The sequence below is a fragment of the Stomoxys calcitrans genome, chromosome 3 (assembly GCF_963082655.1).
Source record: "Stomoxys calcitrans chromosome 3, idStoCalc2.1, whole genome shotgun sequence".
In the NCBI taxonomy this organism is placed as follows: domain Eukaryota; kingdom Metazoa; phylum Arthropoda; class Insecta; order Diptera; family Muscidae; genus Stomoxys; species Stomoxys calcitrans.
In genome coordinates this window covers 151,435,234-151,452,722 of record NC_081554.1, presented here as the reverse complement: position 1 = coordinate 151,452,722, position 17,489 = coordinate 151,435,234, and the positions used below count along the sequence as shown (strand labels likewise).

The 17,489-nt window shown below is 38.6% G+C and overlaps 1 protein-coding gene across 5 annotated transcripts in view; it reads right to left on the bottom strand.

The window, feature by feature from the left end:
- Positions 1 to 17,489, bottom strand: part of LOC106092677 (serine-rich adhesin for platelets) — a 250,128-nt gene that overhangs the window by 111,644 nt on the left and 120,995 nt on the right. For all 5 annotated transcript variants that reach the window (XM_059364548.1, XM_059364550.1, XM_059364551.1 and 2 more), the window contains exon 3: positions 15,525 to 16,227. In XM_059364548.1, coding sequence (XP_059220531.1) covers positions 15,525 to 15,788 — 264 coding nt within the window. In that variant the 5' untranslated portion in view covers positions 15,789 to 16,227. The remainder of the gene's footprint in view (positions 1 to 15,524; positions 16,228 to 17,489) is intronic.

Here is a 17,489-nt window from a genome sequence, read left to right as displayed (position 1 = left end):
TATACTAATTTCGTCATTCTGTTTGTAACTACTCGAAATATTCGTCTGAGACCCCATAAAGTATATATATTCTTGATCGTCGCGACATTTTATGTCGATCTAGCCATGTCCGTCCGTCCGTCCGCCCGTCCGTCCGTCTGTCTGTCGAAAGCACGCTAACTTCCGACGTAGTAAAGCTAGCCGCTTGAAATTTTGCACAAATACTTCTTATTAGTGTAGGTCAGTTGGTATTGTAAATGGGCCATATCGGTCCATGTTTTGATATAGCTGCCATATAAACCGATCTTGGGTCTTGACTTCTTGAGCCTCTAGTGTGCGCAATTCTTATCCGATTAGAATGAAATTTTGCACGACGTGTGTTGCTATGATATCCAACAACTATGCCAAGTATAGTTCAAATCGGTCCATAACCTGATATAGCTGTCATATAAACCGATCTTGGGTCTTGACTTCTTGAGCCTCTAGCGTGCGAAATTCTTATCCAATTGTGATGAAATTTTGCACGACGTGTTTTGTTATGATATCCAACAACTGTACCATGTATGGTTCAAATCGGTTCATAACCTGACTTAGCTGCCATATAAACCGATCTGGGATCTGACTTCTTGAGCCTCTGGAGCGCGTGCTTTCTGTCTGTCGAAAGCACGCTAACATCCGAAGGAGTAAAGCTAGCCACTTGAAATTTTGCACAAATACTTCTTATTAGTGTAGGTCGGTTGGTATTGTAAATGGGCCATATCGGTCCATGTTTTGATATAGCTGCCATATAAACCGATCTTGGGTCTTGACTTCTTGAGCTTCTAGAGTGCGCAATTCTTATTCGATTTGAATGAATTTCGGCACGACGTGTTTTGTTATGATATCCAACAACTGTGCCAGGTATGGTTCAAATCGGTCCATAACCTGATATAGCTGCCATATAAACCGACGTGTTTTGTTATGATATCCAACAACTGTGCCAAGTATGGTTCAAATCGGTTCATAACCTGATATAGCTTTCATATAAACCGATCTGGGATCTTGACTTCTTGAGCCTGTAGAGGTCGCAATTATTATCCGATTTGCCTGAAATTTTGAACGACGGATTCTCTCATGACCGTCAACATACGTGTTTATTATGGTCTGAATCGGTCTATAGCCCGATACAGCTCCCATATAAATCGATCTCTCCATTTTACTTCTTGAGCCCACAAAGGGCGCAATTCTTTTTCGAATTGGATGACATTTTACACAGGTCTCCAACATATAATTTAATTGTGGTCCAAACCGGACCATATCTTGATATCGCTCTAATAGCAGAGCAAATCTTTGCTTATATCCTGTTTTGCCTAAGAAGAGATGCCGGGAAAAGAACTCGACAAATGCGGTCCATGGTGGAGGGTATATAAGATTCGGCCCGGCCGAACTTAGCACGCTTTTACTTGTTTTTTTGAAAACCGTGGTCGCTATATTGACCCAACGTCGGTGACTTTTGGTCATAAAGCCAGCGCTTAAATTTTCACTGTTTTCTCACACACTATTTATAGGCCGATCCCAATCTTTCAAAGTATGGTTGTCTATGCGGATATTTTTAATAATTGTATTAATGGCATCAAACGCTAGACTAAGGCAACGTCAACGGCTCTTGCTGCTCCTCCGTGTGCCCAGGTTCGATTTAACTAAATCTCCGATCATTAAGCTCGTCTTGAAATAGAAACAAAACAAAAAATTACTAATTATTCTTTGGAAAAGTTTTTCAGTTTTTTTTTTAAAGACATTTTTTATATAATATTTTTTCTACAGAATCAAGAGAATTTTTATAAAAAAAAAAATTATAACGAAATTCAAAGAAGATTTTGGCTTATGGAAACTTTAGTATCATACTCAGCACTGTTGTTGGAAGTCATAACAAAACACGTCGTGCAAAATTTCAGCCAAATCGGATAAGAATTGTACCCTCTAGCGGCTCAAGAAGTCACGATGCCAGATCGGTTAAAATGGCAGCTATATCAAAACGTGGACCGATATAGCCCATTTACAATCCCTTCCGACCTACACTAATAAGGAGTATTTGTGCAAATTTTCAAGCGGCTAGCTTTACTCGTTCGAAAGTTAGACAGACAGACGGACGGACATGGCTAGTTCGACTTAAAATGTCATGACAATCAAGAATATGGGGTCTTAGGCGAATATTTCGAGGAGTTATAAAAAGAATGACGAAATTAGTATTCCCCTTATTCTATGGTGGAGGGTATAAAAACCAACAACAATTTGCTGTTTTTATGCTTCTTCTTCTTTTATTGAAAATTAATTCCACATGTTCATGGCTCTTCCTTAAGGAAAGTTAATTTTCGTATGTAACATTCTTCGCTTGTCTGCAAAAATATCTTTCGATTGATGCCGATTTCATTAAAATTCATTCAGTCGTCCGGCCGTTATATGTACCACAAAATCGCCTTTATAAAACTTTTGGCCTAAGCGGCCTAAATGATGATATTGGCCTTGGACTATAATGTCAAAAAAGGTCCTTATCGACAACTAGAAAACTGCTGTAGTTAGGTTTTTCCTCTCTGAAAATGTTTTCGCTTAAAACGATCTGTTGGTTCACCAAGAGCAACCACAAAGCTTCCCTCCATATTTCATTCAATTGAAACTACTTTGGATTGAAGTGTGTCAGAGAGTCTGTTTGCGGACTGCCACCAAACTCTGTCTAGAAAGCTGTCTGCCAATTCCTTTATCTACTGCCAATATGATTACTTGCTTTATATAACCTAAAAGGTCATTGCACGAAATTTCCTCAAAATAAAAAGGTCTTTGACCAATCCTTGTGTACTTTACACCTGGTTTAAGATAACTTTGGCTTCCCTAACAAATGTTTCCGGTGCCAAAGCCATAAATTTGGCAAATTAAAAAAAATATATCTGTGGGTTTGCTGTTCTCTATGCTCCTAAGAATGAAAATATTATTGTAGAAAAAAAAAACATACATTTATCTTTACAGCTTTGAGCAAATGATTAATTAAGCCCAAAATTAGTCAAATATTTCGATTAAATAGCAAACATATGTTAAATTTGCTAACCAGCTAACCTTTTGGCTATAATAGTTCAAGCATAAATGGTTCAAAAAAGGTTTGTGTCTTAAGTCTTTTAGTTTTGAAGGTAAAGACTGAACAAACTTCCTTTAGGAAAAAATTTTAATGGCAAAACCTCAAACTTTATGGTAAGCTGGGCTTTGTGTTTATGTTTCGATGAAGCTGCCACCACAGCCATGGCATACGGAAATAAAACATTTCTCAAGAAATTCCCTGGGTTGAGATTTTCTAAAGACTATTTATTTTGTTTGTTTCCTCTTTTCTTCGTTTCCAGTTCTGATGTTGACATGCTGCTGGGAAATCTCGTATCAATGAAAGGAGGGACACCAAAGAGTGGTTTAAGAAAACATTTTGTTGGTGGCACAATAAGTTTTTCTTGTTAAATGAAATGGGACCAAAGAAAACGTCAATGTTGTTTTGTCTTGATTCCCAAGTCTTGCTGTGTGGTTGCGAATGGAAGTCGCAAGATCAACAAGCGGCATTTTCAAAACAGTTTTTCATGGAAAAGAGTTGAAAAAAAAAACCAGAGATATTGTATCTGTTTCTGCTGTCTTTTCATTGGTATATGCAAAAATGCAAGAGATTGAGGAAGAATGCAACTAAACAAGAAATGATGACTGAAAATTGAGGTGACCCCAATGATACGTTGACTTATTAGAATATATCGCGAGTGATGTTTTAATCCATCTAGTTCTTACATTACTTTTTTTAGAAAAGTTTTCTAGTAGAAGTACAATTAAAGCCTATTAATTAGTGTGTTCCTGCTGCACTTCCAAATCCCTTAAATTTGAGCCCCATATGGCCGGTAAGTATGAACCGTTTGGAGGGTGTTGTGGGGATGGGGCGGCCACTGGCACATACATAGAAAACATATTTCGATCTGATTTTGCGTGCCAGATTCGGAATCTACTCCCGATTACCTTTCATTTGAGTCCCACATTGAAATGAATGTCCAATATGTCTGTTTGGGGGAGTTTTGGGTTGGGGCGGCCCGATGGGTACTTAGACTCAAATTTTAATCCCATATTCGTATTCTACTCTACAATACCTTTCATTTAATACCTATATTGTCCCGTTTGATCCACTTTTGATTTTGGGTTGTGTTTTTGGCATAAGGGGGAGGGACCGTCCCCCTTCCGATACCGAAAAATTATATAGCCTATGTTTCCTTCCAGACTAACCTACACAATATGCGAAAATTTCGAGAAAATCGGTTTTGCCGTTTTTCAGTCTATACGAAACAAACAAACCGAGTCTCATATATCCGTGATTGGCTAATGTGTCCATTTTGGGCGTTTTTGTGGGGGTTGGAGTGACCCCCTATACTTCGACATGAATTTGTATGCCATATTCATTATCTACTCCCGCATACTTTTCATTTGATACCCAAATAGTCCTTATCGGTCCACTTTCGATTTTGGGTGGTGTTTTTGGGGTCCGCCCCCTTCCGTTGTCAATAAATTATAAAGCCTATTCCTACTTCCTAACCATATTCGTAATCTACTCCCGAATACCTTTCATTTGAGTCCCATATTGTCATGATCATCAAATAAACATTTTTTAAGGGATTTTGGGGCTGGAGCGGCCCCCAGGTGCTTGGACCCAACTTTTATTATGAAATTCGCACTCTACTCTTGAATACCTTTCATTTGAATCCCATATTGTCGCAATCGGTCCACTTTTATTTTTGGGCAGTACTTTTGTGGTAAGGGGGAGGGTCTGCCCCCCTTCCGATATCAAAAAAGTATATAGCCTATGTAAACAATCTGTGAAAATTTTAAGGTAATCGGTTCAGCTGTGTTTGAGTCTATACGGAACAAACAAACAAACACAATTAGAATTTTATATATAAGACTAGCTGACCCGGGCCTGCTCCGCTGCGTCTTCTTTTACTTTATGTGGATCAAAAGTCTCTTATTTTATCTGACTTCTATACTGGCACGGTCAGGAAAAAAGTCATGTTTGGGGGTGCTAGTGCGACCTTTCAGATATTTCATGTATTAGGTTCGGCTCTTGTCTCAAATACCGTTCATTTGAGCCTAATATTGTCGTTATTGGTTTAAATTTCTATTTGGCGGCCTTTGAGGGTGCGTCGGCCGCCCTAGGCATCCCACCTTAAATAAGTATACCAAATTTCGATTTTTGATGAGTTATTATAAATGTACTAAATTTCGCGTCAATCGCCCCATATATCTCCGAGATCTGGCGTTTTTGGAAAAAGGTAAGGGGAAGGTCTGCCCATTAAAGTTTGGATGTTAGATCTACTTCATTCTCTTGGTTTTTTTGTGGTGGATTGGAATAAATAAACCCTTTGCCCCGAAAGTTGATATCAGATTCTACTCCCAAAAACCACATTTGAGCTATATTTTGCTATAGTCGGTACATATGTGTCGTTCAGGGGGAAGTTAATGAGATGAATCGTCCTTTAAGCATTTGGCCATAAAACAGATATCCGATATGAGCCCCTTTTTGCCATATTCCACAAATATGTCCTTTTATTTGAGCCGCAATTGCAAATGGTTAAGAGGGATTTTATGGAGTGAGAATACGCCCAAACACTTGGCCTCAAAATTGGTTATCAAACTCGTTTTCTACTATCAAATACCTTTTATTTGAGCCCCATATTACCATAGTAAGCAAACATGGCCGGTTTGAAGGGAGTTTAGAGGGCGGTCCCTGAAATAATATTAGCATCGCGCTAGTGCAAGATTTTGTTCGATCCCCGTAATGTTAAGCATTTTGAAGGTGGCAATCAAGATATTTAGGGCTACGGGTCTCGCTCAGATCCAAATTAATTTTTTTTTAAAGATCCGCTGGTTCTTCTGTGTCTATCCCAATTAAGGGGTAGAAAGTGTTCTCTACTACCAAAGACCTGTTATTGCTGTCCTTTTCTACCCATCGGCAGAACGTGACCCAGATACTTGAATTCTTATACGAACATTAGATTCAAACTCCAACTGCCATAGACCTTTCGTTTTATTCCCATACTATCCCGATCGAACTACACGCCTTATTTAAGCGTATTTAGTGGGTGGGCCCGTCTCAGACACTGTCCCGAATGTGTATTTCAGATTCGTGGTCAACTCTCAAATACCTTTCGTTATACCCTACACCACTACTGTGGTACAGGAAATAATAACTTAGTGAATTAATTTGTAACACCCAAAAGGAAGAGAGATAGACCCATTGATAGGTATACCGATCGACTCAGAATCACTTTCTGATTCGATTTAGCTATGTCCGTCTCTCTGTCTGTCTATCCATGTTAATTTGTGTACAAACTACAGGTCGCAATTTTCATCCGATCGTCTTCAAATTTGTTATGGGCATGTTTTTCGGCTTAGACACTAAGCCTAAAAGATCGGTTCAGATTTGGATATAGCTTCCATATATATGTTCGTCCGATTTTCAGTAATAATGAAATAAAATGTTAATATGTTAACCAATTCTCTCCAAATTTGGCAGGAGGGATTTTCTCTTGACTCTCAATATTACTGGTGAATTTCATGGAAATCGGTTCAGATTTAAATATTGCTCTCATATATATATTTCGAATAATTTTTACTCTTAGAGCCACTGCAAACTCATTCATGGGCCAATCTTCCCAAAACTTCGTATAACGATTTCCTCGACAATTGCCACAATGTCGATAAAGTTTGTTCGAAATCGGTTCAGATTTTGATATAGCTCCCATATATATGTTTGTCCGATTTGAGAAATATTGAAACTCTCGAAATTATGAAACTACGACTCTCGATATTACTAGTGAATTTCATAGAAATCGGCCCATATATAGTTATAACTGTCGTATATGTTTATTGCCAGATTTTCACCCCAAGAGCGACTGCAAGCGCATTGTTTGACCAATCTTGCCAACATTTCGCACAACGCTTTCCTCGACGACTAATATATTATCTGAGAAGTTTGCTCGAAATCGGTTCAGAATTAGATATATGTAGCTCCCATGTGTATGTTAGTCAGAGTTTGGGTAATTTGCAATAATGTTGTCATTTGTCAACCGTAGTTATTACAGTTTGCATATATTTGCTCACCCTGGTCCACAAAAATTGGTTCAGACGCGGATATAACTCCCACATTGTACTTATAGGGTAGGTGTAGGATATTATTCATTCGGCACCGTCCGACTTTTGCCCTCCCTATAGGATGGAGGTATACTAATATAGACAATCCGTTAGTAACTCCTCGAAATATTGTTCTGCGACCCCATAAAGTCTATCGTGTCGACATTCCGAGTCGATCTAGTCCGTCCGTCCATCTGCCGAAATCACGATAGCCGTCGCATGCGTAAAGCTAGGCTCTTGAAAATATGCACATATACAAATGAGAGGCCACCGTAGCGCAGAGGTTAGCATGTCCGCCTATGACGCTGAACGCCTGGGTTCGAATCCTGGCGAGACCATCTTAAAAAAATTTTTTCAGCGGTGGTTTTCCCCTCCTAATGCTGTAATAATGTAAAACTTCTCTCCAAAGAGGTGTCGCACTGCGGCACGCCTTTCGGACTCGGCTATAAAAAGGAGGCCCCTTATCATTGAGCTTAAACTTGTATCGGACTGCACTCATTGATATGTGAGAAGTTTGCCCCTGTTCCTTTGTGGAATGTTCATGGGCAAAATTTGCAATTTGCATTTACAAATGGGAAATATAACTTCAACGTTAGTCGCGAACGATCATGGTCCAAGCATGGTGAACCAGCTCAAACCACTTCAAAGGCTGATATCCACCAAAAGAAGGTTATGCTGTCTGTTTGGTGGAATTGGAAGGGTGTGGTATATTTTGAGCTGCTTCCAAGGAAGCCTCCATACAAATCGGTCCCCGGATTTGAATTCTTGAGCCCCTAGAAGCCTGAATTTAGATTTGATTTGACTGAAATTGAAAACAAAGGCTTGTGTTATGACTTTCAACATCCATGCCAAGTATGATCGAAATCGGTCTATAAACAAATATAGCCTCCATATAAATCGATCCCCGGATATGACTTCTTAAGCCCTTTAGAAGCCTCGATTTTCATATGATTTGGTTGAAATTGAAACAAAGACTTGTGTTATGACTTTCAACATCCATGCCAAGTATGGTCCGAATCGAGCTATAAACAGATATAGCGCCCATATAAACCGATTCCCGGATTTGAAGCCTGAATTTTTATTCGATTTGGCTGAAATTGGAACAAAGACTTGTGTTATGACTTTCAACATCCATGCCAAGTATGATCCGAATCGGTCTTTAAACAGATATGGACCCCATATAAACCGATCCCCGGATTTGTCTTCTTGAGCTCTTAGAAGCCTTGATTTTCATACGATTTGGCTGAAATTTGGAACAATGGCTTAAAGTATGATCTGAATCGGTCTATAACAAGATATAGCCCCCAAATAAACTGATCCCCGGATTTGAATTCCTCAGCCCTTAGAAGCCTCGATTTTCATCCGATTTGGCTGAAATGTGGAACAATTGCTTGAATTATGACTTCCAACATCCAAGCCAAGTATGATCCGAATCGGTCTAGAAACAGATAGCCCCCATATAAACCAATCCTCGGATTTGAATTCTTCAGCCCATTGAAGCCTAAATTTTCTGCTGATATGGCTGAAATTTGGCCTAAAACTCTAATTTATGGTTTCCAACAACAGTGCAAAGATTCCGAATCGGTCAATATGGTGCTAAAGGTCTTCCTTAGAACCAATATCCCGATCTCTGTTATTAAGGGAACATTTTTAGCGGAATCATGGGGATGGGTACCTAAGCGTCGGCCAGGCCGAACTTTGCACGCTTTTATTTGTTTTCTTTAGATAAAGCTCAGCCTTCCAGCAGTCGATATTAAAAGGTTCGCGTTCCTGTGCGGATGTAAACTGGGAAAGTAACAATTTTTCAAATTTTATTTTAGGTACAAAATGCTCGTATTTATAATACAAAAAAAACCTCGCAACAAACGGCGCCAGGCTGGAGTCAATAAAAATTCTTACAGAGCATAGATTGTTTAGAAATCTTTTGCGAAGAAGTTTACTTGTCGAAAAATACGTTTATTGCTAATGAATTATATTTTTACTTGCAAGTAGGATTTATTTCATTAAACACAATTTTGTATATTAGGGTCTACTCCAAAAGTGAATTTTAAGCATCTATTTGAATTATTTTGCGATAGTTGATCTAAGTATTGACTCTATCATCCTATGGGTCATGTATGGTATTTGTAAAATTATTTAGCACAGTCCTTTATCTTTTGTAAATTATTTTGACATTGACAGATGACCTGATTAGCTAATGGCAAATTTGCAAAAAAATTGCCGTTAGCAACACTTAACTTTTCAAAAATGTCAAAGACAATTAGAAATTCTTCTTCTCAATTTTTAACATTTCGTAACTTTGCAACATTCTAGACAGGTTAGCTTTTAGTTCTAGCATTAAGTTTTACCCACTTTAGTCTATCGATATGCGATCATTAATTATGTGAACATCCTCCCATTATATTCTAACTAAACATCTGATACGAAGAAAAATGTACACAAATGCTTTTCATAAAAGACACAACCATATAGTGTTCGTATTGTGAAATAGAAACTTCATTCAGAAATGGCAGCAATTCTGGTGCTAGTGTTTGTTCCCCTTGAGGCTTAAGACATGTGACAAAAGCAATTATAGCAATCATTCATTTGTGAGAAAGGGCAACAATTTATTAGCAGATAAAAATCCATACAGTTTTGGACCATAGCTGGTTAGTAGTTAGGTTAGGGTTTTATTTTTGCATTTCTATTGCATGCGAATCACATGCTATGTCATTTAAGAAGATTGATTTGCCATTTGATATTTTTATACATTTTTTGTTTGTTTTCTTATTTATCTTGTTAAATATATCAGTTACTAGAGGGATTTGCTTGCTTTCTAAGATCTTTCAACTCTGAAAGATGATTGACGTCACATTGAGATTAGCCAAAGGGGCAGCAAACATGGCAACAAAAAATGAAATATGTCTAAGAACTATAGAAAACAAAAGAAACAAGTAAAATGGCGTCAAGTTCGGTCGGGCCGAACTTTGGATACCCACAACCTCGGATATATATGTAAACCAACTTTCGACATAATCCGGTGAAAAATGCATAATTTATATCCACATAGCAGCTTTGTCGAAATATGGTCCAACGTGGTTCAAATTCGAATTGTTCCGTTTTGTAAAACAAAATATTTGTCTTTTCGATAACCATATCCAAATATAGACCGATCTGAACCATATACGACACGGATGTTAAAAAGCCTAACATAAATCAATGTGTCGAATTTCAGCGAAATCGGATTATAAATGTGCGTTTTATGGGGCCAAGACTTAAAATCGAGAGATCGGTCTATATGGCAGCTATATCCAAGTCTGGACCGATCTGGGCCAAATTACAGAATGTTGTCAATGAGCCTAACGCAACTCACTGTCCTAAATTTTGGCGAAATCGGATAAGTGCGTCTTTTGTGGACTCAAAACCTTATATCAAGAGATTGGTCTATATGGCAGCTATATCCAAATCTGGACCAATAGGGTCCAAAAAAAAGGAGGATGTCGAAGAGCCTAACGCAATTAACCGTCCTAAATTTCAGCAAAATTGGATAGTAAATGCACCTTTTATTGGCCCAAGACGTTAAATCGAGAGATCGGTCTATATGGCAGATATATCCAAATCTGGACCGATCTGAGCCATATTGCAGAATGATATCGAGGGGCCTAACTAAACTCACTGTTCCAAATTTCGGCGACATCGGACAATAAATGCGCCCTTTATGGGTCCAAAACCTTAAATCAAGAGATCGGTCAATATGGCAGCTATATAAAAATCTGGACCGATCTGGGCCAAATTAAAAAAGAAAGTCTACTGGCCTTACACAAAAAACGTTCTAAATTTCAGCAAAATTGGATAATAAATGCGCCTTTTATGGGCCCAAGACCTTAAATAGGGAGATCGGTCTATATGGCAGCTATATCCAAATCTGGACCGATCTGAGCCAAATTGAAGAAGGATGTTGAAGTGCCTAACACAACTCACTGTAATAAATTTCAGCAAAATCGGATAATAAATGTGGCTGTTACAAGATATAGTCCGATATAGCCCATTTTCAAACTTAACCTGCATATGGAGAAAAAGAATCTGTGCAGAGTTTCTGCTTAATATCTCTAGTTTTAAAAACTTTATTTCGATTTTAACAGACAGACGGGCGGACATTTCTAGATCGTCTAAGATTTTTATGCTGGTCAAGAATATAGGGTCAGAAATGGATATTTTGATGTGTTGCAAACGGAATGACAAAAATAATATACCCCCATCCTTCGGTGGTGGGTATAAAAACTTTGAAAATTACTTTGAATCGAGGAGTTACAAACAGAATGATGAGTATACGCCCATCCTATGTTGGAGGGTAAACAAATTTAAAGTAATTAACTTTGACATCAGTATTGTGTAGCACCAATTTGTCTGACATCAGCAAAAGTTTTGTGTATAATTTGCTGTTGCTGGGCGGTGCAATTTGAGACTTTTTAAAGCATTGTCGTCTAATCCTTGCAAAATTTCAAGCGGCTAGCTTTACTTCTTCGGAAGTTAGCGTGCTTTCGACAGACAGACGGACGGACGGACGGACATGGCTAGATCGACATAAAATGTCGCGACTATCAAGAATATATATACTTTATGGGGTCTCAGACGAATATTTCGAGTAGTTACAAACAGAATGACGAAATTAGTATACCCCCCATCCTATAGTGGAGGGTATAGAAATAGAGATATTAAGCTAAAACTTTGCACAGATACATTTTTGTCCATAAGCAGGTTGAGTTCGAAGATGGGCTATATCGGACTATATCTTGATATAGACCCCGTATAAAATAAAATCCCATAAAATTTGGGACAATGAGTTGTGTTAGTGCCTTCGACTTCCTTCTTCAATTTGGCCCAGATCGGTCGAGATTTGGATATAGCTGCTATATAGACCGATATCTCGATTGAAGGTCTTGGGCCCATAATAGGCTCATTTTTATACCCTCCACCATAAGATGGGGGGTATACTAATTTCGTCATTCTGTTTGTAACTACTCGAAATATTCGTCTGAGACCCCATAAAGTATATATATTCTTGATCGTCGTGAAATTTTATGTCGATCTAGCCATGTCCGTCCGTCTGTCCGTCCGTCCGTCCGTCCGTCCGTCCGTCCGTCCGTCCGTCCGTCCGTCCGTCCGTCCGTCCGTCTGTCTGTCGAAAGCACGCTAACTTCCGAAGGAGTAAAGCTAGCCGCTTGAAATTTTGCACAAATACTTCATATTAGTGTAGGTCGGTTGGTATTGTAAATGGGCCATATTGGTCCATGTTTTGATATAGCTGCCATATAAACCGATCTAGGGTCTTGACTTCTTGAGCCTCTAGAGTGCGCAATTCTTATCCGATTGGAATGAAATTTTGCACGACGTGTTTTGTCATGATGTCCAACAACTGTGCCAAGTATGGTTCAAATCGGTCCATAACCTGATATAGCTGCCATATAAACCGATCTAGGGTCTTGACTTCTTGAGCCTCTAGAGTGCGCAATTCTTATCCGATTGAAATGAAATTTTGCACGACGTGTTTTGTCATGATGTCCAACAACTGTGCCAAGTATGGTTCAAATCGGTCCATAACCTGATATAGCTGCCATATAAACCGATCTTGGGTCTTGACTTCTTGAGCCTCTAGAGTACGCAATTCTTATCCGATTGGAATGAAATTTTGCACGACGTGTTTTGTCATGATATCCAACAACTGTGCTAAGTATGGTTCAAATCGGTTCATAACCTGATATAGCTGTCATATAAACCGATCTTGGGTCTTTACTTCTTGAGCCTCTAGAGGGCGCTATTCTTATCCGATTGGAATGAATTTTGGCACGTAGTATTTTGTTATGATATCCAACAACTGTGCCAAATATGGTTCAAATCGGTTCATAACCTGATATAGCTGTCATATAAACAGATCTGGGGACTTGACTTCTTGAGCTTCTAGAGGGCGTAATTCCTATCCGATTTGGCTGAAATTTCGCAAGACGTTTTTTATTGTTACTGTCAACAACTATGGCAAATAAAGTACAAGTCGGTTCATAACCTGATATAGCTGCCATATAAACCGATCTGGGATCTTGACTTCTTGAGCCCCTAGAGGTCTCAATTATTATCCGATTTGCCTGAAATTTTGTACGACCGATTCTCTCATGACCATCAACATACGTGTTTATTATGATCAGAATCGGACCAAAGCCCGATACAGCTCCCATATAAATCGATCTCTCTATTTTACTTTTTGAGCTCACAAAGAGCGCAATTCTTATTCGAATTGGCTGACATTTTACATAGGTCTCCAACATATAATTTAATTGTGGTCCAAACCGGACCATATCTTGATATCGCTCTAATAGCAGAGCAAATCTTTTCTTATATCCTGTTTTGCCTAAGAAGAGATGCCGGGAAGAGAACTCGACAAATGCGATGGTGGTGGAGGGTATATAAGATTCGGCCCGGCCGAACTTAGCACGCTTTTACTTGTTTTGTCTGTTTTTAACAAAAGTGAGTTGTGTTAGGCCAGTCGACATCCTTCTTCAAATTGGCTCAGATCGGATCAGATTTGGATATAGCTTCCATTTCGACCGATCTCGCGATTTAAGGTTTTGGACCCATAAAAGGCGCATTTATTATCCGATATCGCCGAAATTTGTGACAGTGCATTGTGTTAGGCCCCTCGACCTATTTCTGAAATATGGCACAGATCGGTCCAGATTTGGATATAGCTGTCATATGGACCGATCATTTGATTTAAGGTCGTGGGCTAATATAGACGCATTTTTTGTCCGAGTTTGCAAAATATGAGACAGTGAGTTGTGTTAGTCCCTTCGACATCCTTCTTCAATTTGGCACAGATCGGTTCAGATTTGGATATAGCTTCCATATTGACCGATATCTCGAATTAAAGTTTTGAGCCCATAAAAGGCGCATTTATTGTCCGATGTCGCCGTAATTTGGAACGTGAAGTTGTGTTAAGCCCTTAGACATCCTTTTCCAATTTGGCCCATATCGGTCCAGATTTGGATATAGCTGCCATATAGACCGATCTCTCGATTTAAGGTCTTGGGCCCATAAAAGACGCATTTATTGTCCGATGTCGCCGAAATTTGTGACAGTGAGTTGTGTTAGGCCTGTCGGCATCCTTTTCCAATTTGGCCTATATCGGTCCAGATTTGGTTATAGCTGCCATATAGACCGATTTCTCGATTAAAGGTTATGGGCCCGCATTTAATATTCGATTTCGCCGAAATTTGGGACAGCGAGTTTTGATAGGCCCTTCGTCAGCCCTCTTTAATTTCGTCGAAATCGGTTCATATTTGGATATATCTGCCACTTAGATCTCTCGATTTAATGTGCTGTCTCCATAAAAAGCTAATTTATAATCCGATTTCGCTGAAATTTGACACAGCGACATATGCTAGGCTTTTTGTCATCTATGTCAGATCGGTCTATATTTGGATATGGCTATCAAAGAGACTAATATTTTGTTCTATAGAATCAAACAATGACTTATACCTTTTATACCTCTCAATATTCTTGTCGAATTTGGTCCAAATCGGACCATATTTCGATATAGCTGCTATGGGGCATAAGGTATGGATTTTGACGAAAGGTGGTTTATATATATACCCGAGGTGGTGGGTATCCAAAGTTCAGCCCGGCTGAACTTAACGCCTTTTAACTTTTTTTTAATTCTGTTTATTATGTTGTTATATTAAAGTTTCAAGATAAACCTTAAGGTCCATGTAGGGGGAACCAGAGATATATTAAGGTTGTATAGGGATTTCCAATAAGAAGTGTAAATTTAATTATCCGATGGGGTCCTCCAAGAGTGGTCGTTGTGACCATTTGGCTGATGTTCATTTTTTATTAACAAGATTATTAAATTAAATTATTCTTTGAATAACTATTTAACAACTCTTATTGGAAAACCCTGTATTATAACGGCCCTTTTCACAAATCTTAATGTGTATTTCTGAATAAGGCTGTAAGTCTATAGTAAAGCAGACCACCCATTAAACATTTTCAATCTTTATATGTAGGTTCGTCAACTATATATGTATGTTTACCTTCAATAACATTGTAATCTTCAAATTTGTTCTCAGTTAATGAATGTATACTTGATTTGAGATATTACATTACAAAACATCATTTCAGTGGTGGCCAAGTAACAAACAGGCGTTAAGGCAAATTCATTCTGATACCTGTTTGAGAAGAAATTTAATAGGCTACAACAATCGATTACATTGGAAGGCTACTTTATGAGCTCACGTCAAATGCAATTATAAAGTAAATCAGAAAAGTAACAACCCTTCAGAGGAAGAGACCTACTTTGAGTTGAGTTGACTGGGGTGGGGTGGAATTGCACATTTACTTACTTTGCCATAACTATTTAGAGGGCCATTTATCCAACGGTCTGCCTCTAGACGTCCTGTTAACAGTGCACCTGTATCCGGATCAATGCGTTGCCATTCACGCACCTCTCGCTGGAAAGGCGATCGTGCACCATGTGTTGCTGATGTGAGCGCTGATGTGGAAATGCTGGCATCCAATGACGATGCCGTCGCTAAAGGTGTAAGCAAACGCAACTCTTTCTGTGAGTTGTGAGCATTTGATGACGAGTTTGAAGTCATGATTTCCATGGCGTATACCCGTGGTTATCTCAGTGTGGATTGTGATTGAAGTCTAGTTTAATTTACATGAAATAATCTTGCAATAGATTAACTTCCTTCTTCTTAAAACGAGGAGGAGGGTGGCAGGTGAATGTTTCCTTCTACTTTTATGTTAAAAAAAAGAGTTTTCTCTACTCTAGTGTTTTGATTTAGCTTTAATTTTAATTTATGATCATTCAGACGATAAGCTTTCTTTTGCTTTGCCACTTTTCTTGGCTTTGTTTTTGTTCACTTCTGTCTGGCTTTGTTTTCAAATTTGGTAGCTATGGCTGTTCTTTCTATGAACTCCAGTGTTTTGCTTTTACGCTCTAATTTAATTATTAGTTTTTGGTGTGTTTGTTGGCTGGTTTTCTTCACACTTTATGAGCTGACAAGAGTTTTCCAAAATAAAGATAAATCACTTGGAAAGCTGAAAGTAAAAATAAAAACATCATAACATTAATTTATTTTTATTTAGACTGACCAAATATTATGATGGAATTGGGTGGAAGAAAAGAAAGGCAAATGAATTTGTATTCAAGTCGTATTTGGTTATACATCTCGCTTTCTACAATGCCTCTCTAAAAGGAAGGGTAGATTTATTACAAATATAGAAAATATTTGGTGTAGGATTTGGGAGACCAGCTTTATTGTCAAATAAAACAAAAACAAAAATGATAAAAAAAAAATCCAATAGGTGGAACAAGACCAATTTTTGGGTACCCACCAACTCCGATATGTGTATCTACATATATAACAAGTAAAAGCGTGCTAAGTTCGGCCGGGCCGAATCTTATATACCCTCCACCATTGAGCGCATTAGTCAGTTCTTTTCCCGGCATCTCTTCTTAGGCAAAAAATGATATAAGAGAAGATTTGCTCTGCTATTAGAGTGATATCAAGATATGATCCGGTTTAGACCACAATTAAATTATATGTTGGAGACCTGTATAAAATGTCAGCCAATTCGAAAAAGAATTGCGCCCTTGGGGGTTCATAAAAAGTAAAATAGAGAGATCGATTTATATGGGAGCTGTATCGGGCTTTGGACCGATTCAGACCATAATAAACACGTATGTTGATGGTCATGAGAGGCTCCGTCGTACAAAATTTCAGGCAAATCGGATAAGAATTGCGCTCTCTAGAGGCCCACGAAGTCAAGACCCAAGATCGATTTATATGGCAGCTATATCAGGTTATGAACCGATTTGAACCATACCTGGCACAGTTGTTTTATATCATAACAAAACACGTCGTGCAAAATTGCATTCTAATTGGATAAGAATTGCGCACCCTAGAGGCTCAAGAAGTCAAGATCCCAGATCGGTTTATATGGCAGCTATATCAGGTTATGGACCGATTCAGACCATACTTGGCACAGTTGTTGAATATCATAACAAAACACGTCGTGCAAAATTTCATTCCAATTGGATAAGAATTGGGCACTCTAGAGGCTCAAGAAGTCTAGACCCAAGATCGGTTTATATGGCAGCTATATCAGGTTATGGACCGATGTAAACCATACTTGGCGTAGTTATTGGATATCATAGCAAAACACGTCGTGCAAAATTTCATCCCAATTGGATAAGAATTGCGCACTCTAGAGGCTCAAGAAGTCTAGACCCAAGATCGGTTTATATGGCAGCTATATCAGGTTATGGACCGATGTAAACCATACTTGGCGTAGTTATT